This window comes from Neofelis nebulosa, chromosome 1, assembly GCF_028018385.1.
Source record: "Neofelis nebulosa isolate mNeoNeb1 chromosome 1, mNeoNeb1.pri, whole genome shotgun sequence".
In the NCBI taxonomy this organism is placed as follows: Eukaryota; Metazoa; Chordata; class Mammalia; order Carnivora; family Felidae; genus Neofelis; species Neofelis nebulosa.
Genome location: NC_080782.1, coordinates 232,702,384 through 232,716,321, shown reverse-complemented (window position 1 = coordinate 232,716,321; position 13,938 = coordinate 232,702,384). Strand labels below are relative to the sequence as shown.

General features: G+C 38.0%; 1 protein-coding gene across 2 annotated transcripts in view; it reads left to right on the top strand.

Moving 5' to 3' along the window:
• FRY (FRY microtubule binding protein) overlaps window positions 1-13,938 on the top strand; it is a 344,560-nt gene that overhangs the window by 168,580 nt on the left and 162,042 nt on the right. For both annotated transcript variants that reach the window (XM_058688112.1, XM_058688123.1), the window contains exons 5-10: window positions 3,409-3,499; window positions 3,708-3,787; window positions 3,903-3,983; window positions 9,896-10,064; window positions 13,080-13,172; window positions 13,266-13,364. In XM_058688112.1, coding sequence (XP_058544095.1) covers window positions 3,409-3,499; window positions 3,708-3,787; window positions 3,903-3,983; window positions 9,896-10,064; window positions 13,080-13,172; window positions 13,266-13,364 — 613 coding nt within the window. The remainder of the gene's footprint in view (window positions 1-3,408; window positions 3,500-3,707; window positions 3,788-3,902; window positions 3,984-9,895; window positions 10,065-13,079; window positions 13,173-13,265; window positions 13,365-13,938) is intronic.

The window sequence follows — 13,938 nt, the reverse complement described above, 5'->3', positions numbered from 1 at the left end:
CTGGGCTGATGGCTCGGAGCCTGGAGCCTGTTTCCGATTCTGTGTCTCCCTCTCTCTCTGCCCCTCCCCCGTTCATGCTCTGTCTCTCTCTGTCCCAAAAATAAATAAAAAACATTAAAAAAAAAAAAATTAAAAAAAAAAAAAAAAGATTATTTTAAAAACATCTCCATATGAATTGATGGTGCACTTTTTAAAACAGTAAAGACAGAAATGAATCATTCAGAAAATCAGATATTAACTACTTCTTGTGAGTGATTTATGTCTCTCATTATTTCTTGACACTTCTAATGCTTTTTTAAAAATATCCACTTCTCAATGTCATGAAATGAATTACATTTCATCCAGAGTTGTGATTTCATTTTATAACATGCTTGAGTTTATGCAAGATTCAATCATTTGTTAATCATTTTGTTTGGAAGAGAAATTAATAACTTTTTATATTGAATCCTTTTTTAGTTGAAGACAGGGAATTTTTTATTAAGATATAACTTATACCTGGCAAAATTCATTCTTTTAAAGTGCATAATTCTGTGTTTTTTAGTATATTCACAAGGTTGTACAGCCATCACCACTAATTCCAGAACATTTCATAACCCTGAAAAGAAATCTCATACTAATTAGCAGTCTCTTCTCACAAATATTTTTTTGATATATCAAATTTGAAAGGTAAAGTCTCAATTCTAAAATTGGTTCAGACTGTGAGATTAATAAATTAATGGTATCATTTTATTATTCTTCCCATATTACATGTTAGTTTATAAGTAGATATTAAACCTTTCCTTGGGGATGAAGAATGGGGCAGTTTTAATTGAATTAAGTGAGTTTTAGTTTTGTTTCTCTGTTTTGTCATAATTTAGTTACTAAAACTAGATTTTCCATGAATTTATTTCTTTTTGTATTGAAAATATTGAAAATGATTATATATATAATATATATATTATTTTACTTTGTGTGTGTGTGTGTATATATATATATATATTTTTTTTTTTTTTTTTTTTTAAGAGGCTCCATGCCCAACATGGGGCTTGAACTCACGACCCTGAGATCAAGAGTTGCATGTTACAGACTGAGCCAGCCAGGAACCCTTGAAAATAGTATTTTAAAACTCACGTTACTAATTGTTTTCAGGAGATCAGAGTAATTGCCAACATCAAATATAGCATCAGGACAGTGAAATTTGACTCAGCAGCATTTAATTAGCATTTGGACGTCCAAAATAAGAATGTGTGTTTGGGAGAAAGCCAAAAGAATGAGGGTATCTAGAGCATGATGTAGGTAATAATGAGAGTTTCTGTTACTAGGGAAAAAAAAAAAAAAAAGAGGAACTTTAGAGAAAAGCACAAGCAACCGAAAACAGTTAAGTGTGACAGATGTGTACTAGGGTTACAATCTCTAAGATTAGTATAATATCAACATTTTGACTGCCAAATAAATTTGTCAGATGCAGCTGGCTCCCAGCAGTTAGACCTCAAACCAGCAATAAAGTTGAATTCATTATTGGAAAAGTATAGGTCTTACTTTTATTTGAAAGCATAAATTGGCTTATTAAATAAAATAGAATCCGGGGTTTAAAGTTTTTTTCCCTGCCAAGAACTGCTACTTTCTCAAGGTCCTCTGGCCCCTTTTGAAGACCCTTATTGGCCATCCAACACAACCATTTTCTCTCTATTGCTGCTGGCCATCTTTGAAAGTTCTCCTTCCTTTCAGTCTTCAAACATCTTGTTTACTTATTCCATGCTATAATCTCTAGGTCAGGCTTGATGAATGTTCTTTTTTAAGGCAGTTGCATGTGTTTTCCTCTCCTCCAGCTGGCAGGAGCTCTTCCAAGTTCTAGTGGGTCTTGAAGGACTTCAGATAGATGGTTTGGCCCAGTGCTCTCCCTCCTGGCAAGACTATTTGCAATAATCGTGAATGAATGAGCTCCTACCCTGTCCATACATTTCTCCTTGAGAGTTAGAGCTGCAACTTCCCTTGCTAACCCATTCTGTCACTCGCCAGCCTTTACTTGACTTGTTTATGGTTATAGAGCTTCTCCAGAAGTTCTTTTTTATATCTTACATATCACCTTCCTTTCTTCTCATTCCCTTTGACTGAAGCAAAAAAAAAATACTCCATATTGAAAATATTCTTGGGGTGCCTGGGTGGCTCAGTTGGTCCAACTTCAGCTTAGGTCATGATCTCACGATTTGTGGGTTCGAGCCCCGCGTCAGACTCTGTGCTGACGGCTTAGGGCCTGGAGCCTGCTTGGATTCTGTGTCTCCCTCTCTGTCTGGCACTCCCCTACTCATATTCTGTCTCTCTGTCTCTCAAAAATAAATGAACATTAAAACTTTTTTTTTTTAATATTCTTGATTTATTTTGAAAATACCTACCTGACAAGCCCAACTCTGGTCCTCCTTTCTCATTGCTTTTACTTAAAATTGCAAGGATGGAGCATTTACGTGTTTGAGAGATTATGCTAAACATATTACACACTTTATCTTATTTAATACTCAAGCAAACCTTTCTGTAATTGCTATTATCATTCCCATTGTTACTGGTAAATAGAAGAGGCATCATTTTAACCTACGACTGTTCCACACCAAAGCCAATGCTCGTAGCCACTATTCTGTGCTAGAGTCTCAGCCATCGTTTAATTTGCCTTTCTTTGTTCCATTCCCAGTCAGCCTTCAGTTAGTATGTTAGATAAGCAGAACCCGGGGTGGGGGGGTGGGATGGAGGTAGACTGACATTTCTGTCCTTTGACAGTGCTTATTCAGCTCCCTGACTTTTGAGTGAGTTCAAATGACTCCACTTTGCTTCTTTCTACCTCTTCTTCCACCTGCTTTATAACCATTCTCTCTCCCACCACCCCATTCACTTTTCTCTTCTTTCACAAACTTCAAGTGGCAGAAGGTCACGAGGAAAGAGGCATGGAAACAAAAGAGAAAGAGAGGGAGAGAGAGAGAAATGGCTCCTAACCTTTCTCCATCCTCCATAGTCCTGCTGTAGCTGATCATGGTACTACGTCCTTATTATTCTCTACGTTGTGTAGCTTCTTTCATAGGTGCTTCTCAGTATATACCTCCCATATGACAGCCCTGCCCTGCGTCTGTATCTGTTCTAGAGATGATAGGATTCCAGAAAGTTACCTTGGAAGAGCCCACAGGATGAGCTTGTAGATTCACAGATAGCTACTCAAGTTGACATGGCTGAAAAGTTGAAATTTGAAGTCAAATATTCTGATCCTGTGTTAGTTCACTGCACCTCACTGGTAACAAAAAGCATTAGCATATATTTACCCCTGCAATCTTGAAATAGCAAATCTGGTTTGCAGTCCACTGGGAATGAGCCCTAGATGTCTGGCGAACTGTAGCACTCCGAGAATTTTTTCAGTGCCACTGAATGTGAATATTTTATATTTTACAGTGATGAACAACAGCGTGATTATTTAATGGAAAGACGGGACCTCGCCATTGATTTCATTTTTTCTTTAGTATTAATAGAAGTTTTGAAACAGGTCAGTAATTTAATGTTTCTTTTAGATAAGGTTTATCTGAAAACTACTTATGTTTTTAAAATCTAAGTCTTAAATTGTCCATGAATTTCAAATATTGGGTCATATGAATTATGTTTATTGATTGCTGAGGATCACAGAAGTACTATTACTGATGTGATCTTTAATATTCTCTTCCAAGTTAAAGCGATCTTTTTTTTTTTCTTTTCAGATTCCACTCCATCCTGTAATAGACAGTCTAATACATGATGTTATTAACTTGGCTTTCAAGCACTTTAAGTACAAAGAAGGGTAAAGTAATTTGTCTCTTTAGAATTTTGAAGAAGTTGGGCACTTAAAACTAAAACAAGTTTGCTCTTTTTAGATGACCAGGGATCCCTAACTCATCTAATCGTATCTTATTTAGGTACCTTGGTCCTAACACTGGAAATATGCACATCGTGGCAGACCTGTACGCAGAAGTCATTGGAGTGTTGGCACAAGCTAAGTAAGTGAACGTCAGCCCTTTACCATAAGATCTTGAGCCCCTCCCCTATCGCAGCCCAGCTCCATTCTCAGGAAGGGACTGTGTGTAAGCTTACAGAGAGCTAAGGTCTTTTTTTTTGCTATGGGTTTCATGTCTCTGAAATTGACTAAAAGCGCCCTCGAGGCAAGAACCAAGTCTTTTTCAATTGTTTTCTCCCCTAACTTTTTTACCCGGCATTTGGGCCAGGGGCTACCAGGAGTCCATGAGTTTCAGACTACTGCATCAAAGAAAGAACCGGACGAACCAAATTGCTTTCCTCTCTGCCACAAATATTCCAAAGAAGTTTACCACTTTGAGGAGTCTTGTTTTCTGTATTCTCTGAGCGTGTAGCTACGATATCTATCATCTGTGAATGGGAAAATTCCGTTCTAGAATGTCCCTTTACTATAGAGCTTACTTAACTCAGCTGAGCTAAAAATGTCCCAGACTCTGTCATGGAAACAAGTCGGGGGAAAATTCTCATTGCTAAATTTATCTGGCCCCAGAACGCTACTTAGCAGGCTAGAACAAAGTGGTGTTAGACCATTACCAATAATATACTTCTTCCAAAAGTGATGTCACACCTTGTTCCCCGTCTTCATCTTACTCAACCCCGAGGCACATCAGGCAAGATCCCGAATGCCTAGGTGAGGCAAAATGAGCCAGAGACATATTGCGAATCCAAGCCAAGAGTTGAGCTTAAAGCAACAGTGATGCCCTGATGCTTATGAAATACAATCTTCAGAAAGAGATTTTTATCTTCAAGAAGAGATGGAGTTTCCTAACTTAGTAGCATGGAAATACCCAATTATCAAAAAACAAAAAGTTTTGAAAATGTGTACTCAGCAACCTCACCTAGCCAAACATAGACAAGAACTCAGGCAACAGACCCCCAGAACTCTTCAGTGTGACTTACTTACTCTAACCCAGTTTATCCATCTCGGGTAGCTATTTTTTCGAACCCCTAAAACATCGCTGTTAGATGGAAGAGAGGTAGACACACTGATGCCGTGAGAAATATCAAGCTCAAAGACTGGCAACAACGGAGAGGAAAGAAAAAGTAACCAAAGCACCCTGAAAAAACTACAGTGTTACCTGGGCCATTTTGCATGAGATCATATCACGCTTTTATCGTAGCCCATTGTAATAATTGTGGTTCATGAGTCATCAAGAAAAAAAAGCATAATATATTTTTTATTGCAACTAACAATAAAAGTATTAGCATTTTTAAGGGATAAGCTTCAATTGCCTGGCAGCTTGATTCATATGTATGTACCTCGTTCCTATAAAAGATCAGAAAAATGAGTTATTGCTATGTGTTCGGCTGATTTGTGTCAAACCCTGAAAATCTCAACATATTCCTGTGTAATTCCTCTTGGTATTACCTCAGCCCTATTCTCTTATACTATCGTTTGGAAAGTTTAATTTGCCAAAAAAATGGCTTTTGTGTTTTTCTTAGTTTTTGTGGATTATGCAAACAATATTGGTTTCCTTAGAATGACCCTTTCTTAGCCACATCAGTTTTGAGTTAGTTATGAATGAATTGAAAAACAATGTCCTAAGCAAGCAACACTCTAAGGCTATAGGAATTTCCATATTAGGTCAGATCTATGATCCACCCGTCCAGTGTTTTCTTGCCAACCGTGGTTTTTTTTAAATTTCCATGATGTCAGTATTTGTCCTAATTCTGCAATAGCCAAGTATGTGAAATGTCTCAATTTGGACAATGCTCCAGTACTTTCCACTCGTAAGAGAACCCTTTGGCCAGTGAGTTCTTACAGTACCTGCAGTAATGTATAGTAATCACAGTGCTGTATTCTCACCTAGTCAGTGTATAGGTAACCTTTATTGATAGATGGTACAATCTTCAACTAGTGTCATAATCCAAATTATCACATTACTCTTTCTCATGAGTAGGCCAGAAGCATTACTTTGTCATTGACTTAGGAAAGTACTGTTTCCTTTGTTCTCAGTGGGGGAAAAAAGGATGTATGCTTATCTACTACAGAGTGGTTATCTTTTTTTTGTTTCCCAAATAAGCGAGTAATGTAACAGTTCTAATTTTAGATTTTATATCTAGCCGGTAATGCATATGAAATATTGTCTTTATTCTGACTGTAGTTGTTAATACTTAGTTTTGGTCTTTAAGTTTTAGCAAAATCACTATTTTTAATCTTCCTAGTGCTAATGCACTTAACTCCTACCGGTAAGGGGAAAAAATTTTGCGGGTTTGTGATATTTGCCCAAAGTGTTGACTTTTTCAAAGTCAGCTTAGTTAAGATTAGATTTTTTTAGAGTAAGTTTTTTTGGTTAAAATCTGGTATATTTATTTAAATAGTCATAATTGGCCTCTAAGATTCATAGATTTCAAAATTGCTTTCTCTTTATGTGATATAAACACGATGTACATATTCTTATACTCTTTTTATATGTACTAAACATTTTAAAGCAGTTTATTTTTATACTGCTGTTATAGTAATCCAAAGACTGAGTAACGATTTAATTACTGTATTTACTAAAGACAGTACTAAACACTAAAGGCATAGTCATTGAAAATACATTTATTTTTTCCTAAAATTATTTTAGGGGAAAATAAATTTTAAGTGCAAATAGATTTAGGTATTTTTCTATGCTAAAGTAGTAGATTTATGTCATTTGGGACTTTTAAAAGCAAAAGATAACCATATTTATTCTTAAATGAGAAATAAATAGACTGCCAGCCACCTACTTGTGAGAATGTGGAATTAGTAAATTATACAAATAACCTGCCCTCTCCTACCTCTTCTTGTTTTAGTCATGGATTAGGGATGGAAAACAAACTTTCTTAAGTATCATATGGTCCTTAAAACAATATAACTCTAACCTATTAGATTACTTTTTTCCTTTTAAACTCTCACACTTAAAATTAAAATCACTGAGGGGTACCTAAGTGGCTCAGTCGATTAAGTGTCTGAGTCTTGATTTCGGCTCAGGTCATGATACCACAGTTCATGGGATCAAGCCCCACATTGGGTTCCATGCTGACAGCACAGAGCCTGCTTGGGATTCTCTCTCTCTCCCTCTCTCTGGCCCTCCCCCACTGTCTCTATCTCTCAAAATAAATAAACAAACATTTAAAAAGTCATTAATAGGGTTTTTTTAGTGTTTGGAAATAACTTGAATAAACACATAATTTTTAAAAACCAGTTGCGAATTAATAAATTTATATAATCTTGATTGAAAGTGTCCCTTCCATTGCTTTGCCACACCAACTCTGCCTCCTACCCTTTCTCGTTGCTGCATAAAGTCTCATCCTTTCCCCCCAAATCTCCTCTAATTTTCCAGCTGGAAAGAGCCCTTTCTCCTCGCCTTGGAGCCTCTTTAAGTGTATTATTCACATAAAAGGCAATGTGAAATGAGAAAGTGATCTAGTCCAGCATTCCACCTCCCAGAAGGATCAGCAAGATTTGAGCAAAGGGTCAGATACTTGTGAACATACCTCACAAACTATTATTATTATTATTATTATTGTTGTTGTTGTTGTTGTTGTTATTTGCATGACTCATGGCCAGTTCTACATCGTTTTATATTCCCAAACAAACTATACACTGTTCTTAGGGCAGCAACTATATTTCATAGTTCATGACCATGTAAGGCAGCTGGAGTATGGTGGAAATTCCTGGACTTTATGTCAGAAGACCTGGGTTTGAGTCGTCTTTGTCACGTCGATCTTCCATATGTGTTTCTTCATTTGTAAAATGGGAATGCATTCACTGCCTGACTCAATGGGTTTTTGTGAAAGTAAAAGGAGTATAATGTGCATCAAATATTAAACATCTTTTTTTTTAATTTTTTATTGTTTATTTATTTTTGAGCAAGAGAGAGAGACAGAGCATGAGCGGGGGAGGGGCAGAGCGAGAGGGAGACACAGAATCTGAAGCAGGCTCCAGGCTCTGAGCTGTCAGCACAGAGCCCGATGTGGGGCTCAAATTCATGAACTGTGAAATCATGATCTGAGCCAAGATCAGACGCTCAACTGACTGAGACAACCACCCCTAAAATATTAAACATCTTACAAATATACCTTATTGTTATTCCTAGTCTAGACCAGTGCATCATAAACTTTAGCACATCAGAATCACCTATACAGTTGGTTGAACGAGATTACTGGAATTTACCCCTGGAGTTTCTTACCCGATAGGCATGGCGTGGGCCAGATAAAGCCTGTTCCTCACAAGTTCCCACACAATGCTGCTGCTGCTGATCCCAGGGCCACACTTTGAGAACCACTGGCCTAGACATAACATAGCACGGAGATTAAGCACTGGGACTCTAGAGCCAGACATTTGGCTGGAAACCCTGGCTGTGCCATTTATCAGCTGTGCGACTTTATCACATTAAGAAATCTCAGCCTCAAGTTCCCTTGTCTGTGAAGAGGGTATAATAATAGTGCCCTGCTCGAGTTGCAAGGATTAAGTAATTGTGAAGATGAAATGTAGGGTTCACTGAACTGTGCTTGGCATATCACGGATGCTGGATATCTGCTTGTTGCTGCCATTGTCACCGTCCTCAGCATCAGATTGTTTTCCTCCTCTAGAAGAAGTAGAAAAGAGAGATGACCCAGGAATTTGGAGTTTATATTTTCTGTTCCGTTGCCTTCTTACAAACCTTTTTTATTGTGAAATATATGGAGCAAACATGAGAAAAAAAATCCATAAATTGGTTTAGAAAAATACAGTTTTCACAAACTGTTACCAAATGAGCGTCATGTAACTTCCTGTACCCAAGCCGAGAACTAGAAAATTGCCAGCTCTCTCTAAGCCTCTTACACCGACTTGCCAATCACACACCTCTTGTACTGCCTTCTGGTAAAACAGTGTCTGTGTTTACAGCCTACTTTATTTGTCCCAAACTTTCTACACTGAGGTGTCCAACGTTGTTGTTTCAACCTTCTCAGATTCCATTACTGGGCCTTCAACTTTCATAATATAATAACCCTCTTTAATCATGCCTCACTCCTAATTGACCTTTTCACATATGTAGAACCACAGGCTGATCGCCTCAGGAAGCGAAATACAATGAGTTTTAGAAGGCTTTCCTTGTTTTCTTAACCAGCCATTTCAGAAGTAGTTTGGATAACTTCTGTGTATATATTCCTCTACCTTAGGTGCTTGGAAGAACTGCTACTATTTTCCATCCTCTTAGGATCTATTGTTTTAATCCTATATGATAATGTTATAATTAATATTATTAAATATTAACATTTTCCTTTCAAATAATACAGATACCTTACATTCCTTGCAGACTGCGTCTCTTTGATTCTAACATCCCACGCAGGTAGTAGAAAGCTTATTCGTCTTTCAGATTTGATTTGTATTTTTTCATTAGTAGATTTTCCTTCAACCTGAAAATAATTTTTTCAGCAATCATTAACCTAAAACTATAAAAGAAACAACGACAGAAAACTTTGGAAATGGATTGGGACTATGTCTTGGCATTATTTGCTGTCATTGTCAGAAATAGCTGGCCTGTGATATTGCTCAGATGCTTAAAATTGGATACTTTAGGCCATTGGAGTTTGCAAGTATGTGGGAAATTGCTACGCCCGAAGAAAAGAAGCTTTTTGTCGTGCTCAATTTAAGAGCTAGACCATTTTGAGAGCATCTAAATAGCCCTGGATCTTCTCCCTGACTGAAGGAAATGTTGAGCATCTTATGAGAATAAGAGAAGAAAGGAGAAGATTGCACTCTTTGCCAAATCCCCAATATCGAATCCTTACAAAATGGCAGCCATGTACTTCGCCTGATTCAAAGGAACGCTGTTGCTGTGCCCCCATCACTCCTAGATGCTGGAGGCCTCCATTACAGTCACTTTTGTACCCATGATTTGAGAAGTCACTCATGTTCTCTTCTTAGATTCCCTGCTGTAAAGAAGAAATTTATGGCAGAGCTAAAAGAATTACGGCACAAAGAGCAGAGCCCATATGTCGTTCAGAGTATTATCAGCTTGATAATGGGGATGAAATTCTTTCGAATTAAGATGTATCCAGTGGAGGACTTTGAGGCCTCTCTTCAGTTTATGCAGGTAGGTAATGTCTTGGGCAGGAGAACCACGGGGCCCTCACCCTGAGCAACTCCCTTCATCAGAATGATGGACCTGATTCCAAGTCATTTGCTTGTCAATGTGGAAAGAGTCCTGCCTTTGCCTCAGCAATTCACAACGTGCTTTGTATCCCCAGTAATAGAATTTCAGGCAGATAATTTCACTTTTAAACTTTCATATCCTCTTTGCAGGAGGCTGTAGAGTGGAATGTCATATATGTTGACTTTTTTTCTTTTTTACTCCTCAGCTGCATATCGATCTATGAATAAAATGTAGCTGATCTTTTTACTTTTTATACCTGATAGCATTGAGGTGGCTATGTTACTGTTCATAGGCATCAGAACTTTAGGGAAGAAACTTTTTATTCCTACTATACGAGAGAATCAGGTTTTCTTTTTTAAATCAACCAAACCATACAGGTGTAAGTGTCAATTACGCGGTGTTCCTCATTATGTACTGACAAAAGAATTGTTGCTAGTGTGGATTTTGCAGAACACGCAGCTCTGTGAGAATTTATAAAACTCTCTCTGATGCTGCTGTGAATTGGATTTAGTGAGGGTCTTTATCAATAAAGAGCTTATATATAGGGATTATGAATGGAGGCTATACCACTTCATACCCACTAAAGCGGCTAATAATGAAAAAGACAACAGCAAGTGTGGGTGAGATGTAGAGAAATCGGAACACTTATACGCTGGTGGGGATATAAAATCACACAACTTTGGAAAATAGTTTAGCGGTTCCTCAATTGTTAAACCTTAGGTATATATCCAAGAGAAAAATATGTGTCCCCACAAAAACTTGAAGGCAAATGTTATTATTCATAATAACAAAGAAGTGACTATAACACAAATGTTCATCAACCAATGAATAGGTAAACAAATTGTGGCAGATCCATAAAGGGAATATTATTTGGCCATGAAAAGGAATGAAGTACTAATAACATGCCACAACATGGATGTACCTTGAAAACAATACTCTAAGTCAAAGCAGTCAGATGCCGAAGGCCACATATTGTATGATTCCATTTATACAAAATGTCCAGAATAGGCAAATCCATAGACACAGAAAGTGGATTAGTGATCATATGAAGAGTTGGAGGAAGGGGTATGGATAAGGAGGTTGGAGATAACTACTGAAGGGCACAAAGTTTCTTTGGAGGAGAGTGGAAAGGTCCTAAACTTGTTGTGATAAATGTACAACTATGTACTAAAAGCCATTGGTTTGTACACTTTAAATGGGTGAATTGCATGTTATATTGACTGTGTCTGAGTAAAGCTATTTTTTAAAGAAAGAATATGGGCTGTGTATCAAACTTCTTGGGTTTAAAATCAAGCTGTAGCACTTACCAGCCCTGTGACCTTGGCCCAGTCACGCTTAAGCCCTCCCAGCCTCACCTACCTTAGTGCCAAGTGGTGATGGTGGCAATAACCTTAGAAGGTGGCTCTGAGGAGGCACATGGTAAGTACTTACTAACTGTTAACTATTTTTATCCGTCTCTCATGTGAATAATTCATGTAACTATGTATTTGAATGACGATTTGCAAGAGTGTTTACACACATATACAAAGTAATGTAGGAAAAGGGCCACAATTCCAGAAACCGTGTTTCCATGTTGGCAACGCCTATCTTGCATTGATATCTAAATATAGAATTGATAGACTAGGGATTTTAGTAACTTGTGTTGGCAATGGTCCCAATGTTGACTGAAAATAAATATAATAGCTAATATAGATGTTAACATATCATCACAAATACGTGTAGCCTTAGACCCTTCCATGAAAACAATACCTAATGAATAGCATAGTAAGTTATTATGAAAAAGGCCAGGAAGGAGAAAAGGGCTAGTTGGATTCTAAACAGATCAGCTTTCCTAACAAATGATTCTCTGGGCCACCAAAAGTAGCCTTCATGGGGGCACCTATGTGGCTCAATTGGTTGAGAGTCTGACTCTTGATATTGGCTCAGGTCATGATCCCAGGGTCATAGGATCCAGCCCCACATCAGGCTCTGAGCTGACCGTGGATCCAGCTTAAGATTCTCTCTCTCTCCCTCTGCCCCTCTCCCCAGCTCATTCTGTCTCAAAACAAAACAAAACAAAACAACAAAACAGCTCTTTCATAGATAGTAGGCCACAGGCAAAAGACTTCCTTACTTGAGGAGCTATTCTAAAGGTTTCTTGTCTGGGGGTAGGGTTGGGGAGAGGGGGTGGTGGGAAGAAGGGAAGCATTCCAGACTTGCTTATGAAACTATCTGAATAATAAACACACCTAAAATGTCAGAGCTAAGAAGTAAACAGCTCTGTGCCTGGGGCTGTCACAGGGCCTAAAATAAGTTTAATATCTTCTGCCTCTCTTCCCATGTTTACCTTCTCTGGAGATCTGTGTTTGTGGGTTAATCAAGGACCCAGGGCCCCACACACAGTAGATGGTCAATAGAAATTTGTCAGCAATGAATGTCTGAATGAATCAACCAAGAAGTCAGTGGATGAATATCTGCTCACTGGTTATAGATGCTTTGTCCTTTCAGCAAAGTGATTTGAGATAGAAATAGGAGGACACCAGTCTTGCAAAATGTCATTAGGGTCATTTTGAATTTTTTTTTTTATCTTTATTTATTTATTTTTTTGAGAGAGAGAGAGACAGAGAGACAGAGAGACGTCGAGCGGGAGAGGGGCAGAGAGAGAGGGAGACACAGAACCTGAAGCAGGCTCCAGGCTCTGAGTTGTCAGCACAGAGCCTGACGCAGGTCTCAAAATCACGGACTGCGAGATCATGACCTGAGCTGAAGTCGGATGCTTAACAACTGAGCCACTCACGTGCCCCGGGGCCATTTTGAACATAAATATAAGTGCTGGAATCTAGTGCTTTTCTTTACTAGATTATGAAATATGCTATGTCAGTGTGTATGATTTAAGAGCTGTTTACTTAAATTTAAGTGCATTTATGTGCATATCTCAATCTGCTCTCCCTCCTTTATGCTTTTTCTACTTCCTAGGAATGTGCACATTATTTCCTCGAGGTCAAAGACAAAGATATCAAACATGCCTTCGCTGGGCTTTTTGTTGAAATTCTTGTCCCAGTTGCTGCCGTGAGTTATGTTTTTATTTTTAAGAATTTCCTCAAATTAGATAGAGAGTTAACAATGTAATTAATATAATATTAACATGGGTCTCTGTTTTAGGCTGTTAAAAATGAAGTCAATGTTCCCTGTCTTAGAAACTTTGTTGAAAGCCTATATGATACCACGCTGGAACTTTCTTCTCGAAAGAAGCATTCGTTGGTTAGTAACTATGAGAAAATCCAAAATGCAAAATTGCAGAGGCTAAAATTCTTACGCTGAAATTACTTGAAAGTCATAAGGGTTCCCCCCAGATGGAAGATTTATCTACAGCCTCCCCCGAAAGAGGGAGCATTTCAAACTTTGGATCTTGCACTTAATATTGACCATAACTGAATCGCAGTAATATAAGGGGATTAGACCATGTCATCTCAGATGACCCTTCTCGTCTTAAGATTCTGTTGTTTATTTTCAAGACTGGCTTAACTTGATTTTTGTTTTTATTTCTGGGTATTTTTTCCAATCTAAAAGTCAAAGTTTATAATAACAGTTTATCTTTTCAATCCCCACAAGTCTTCACTGGTTGATTCCTAGCCTGATACTCAAAATCAAATGGAACCAGGCAGCAAAGAGGGTTGGGAGGCAGATGGTCGCCCATAGGAAAGATTCTCTGAAGGCTGAGAAAACAGTATTTGGGAAAGGTCTTGTGCTGAAAAGCAGCGGTGCAGAGAAGTCTTTTAAATTACTACAACCTGTTGCCCTCAGTGGTGAATAAGACTCTGGTTTATGAATCGAC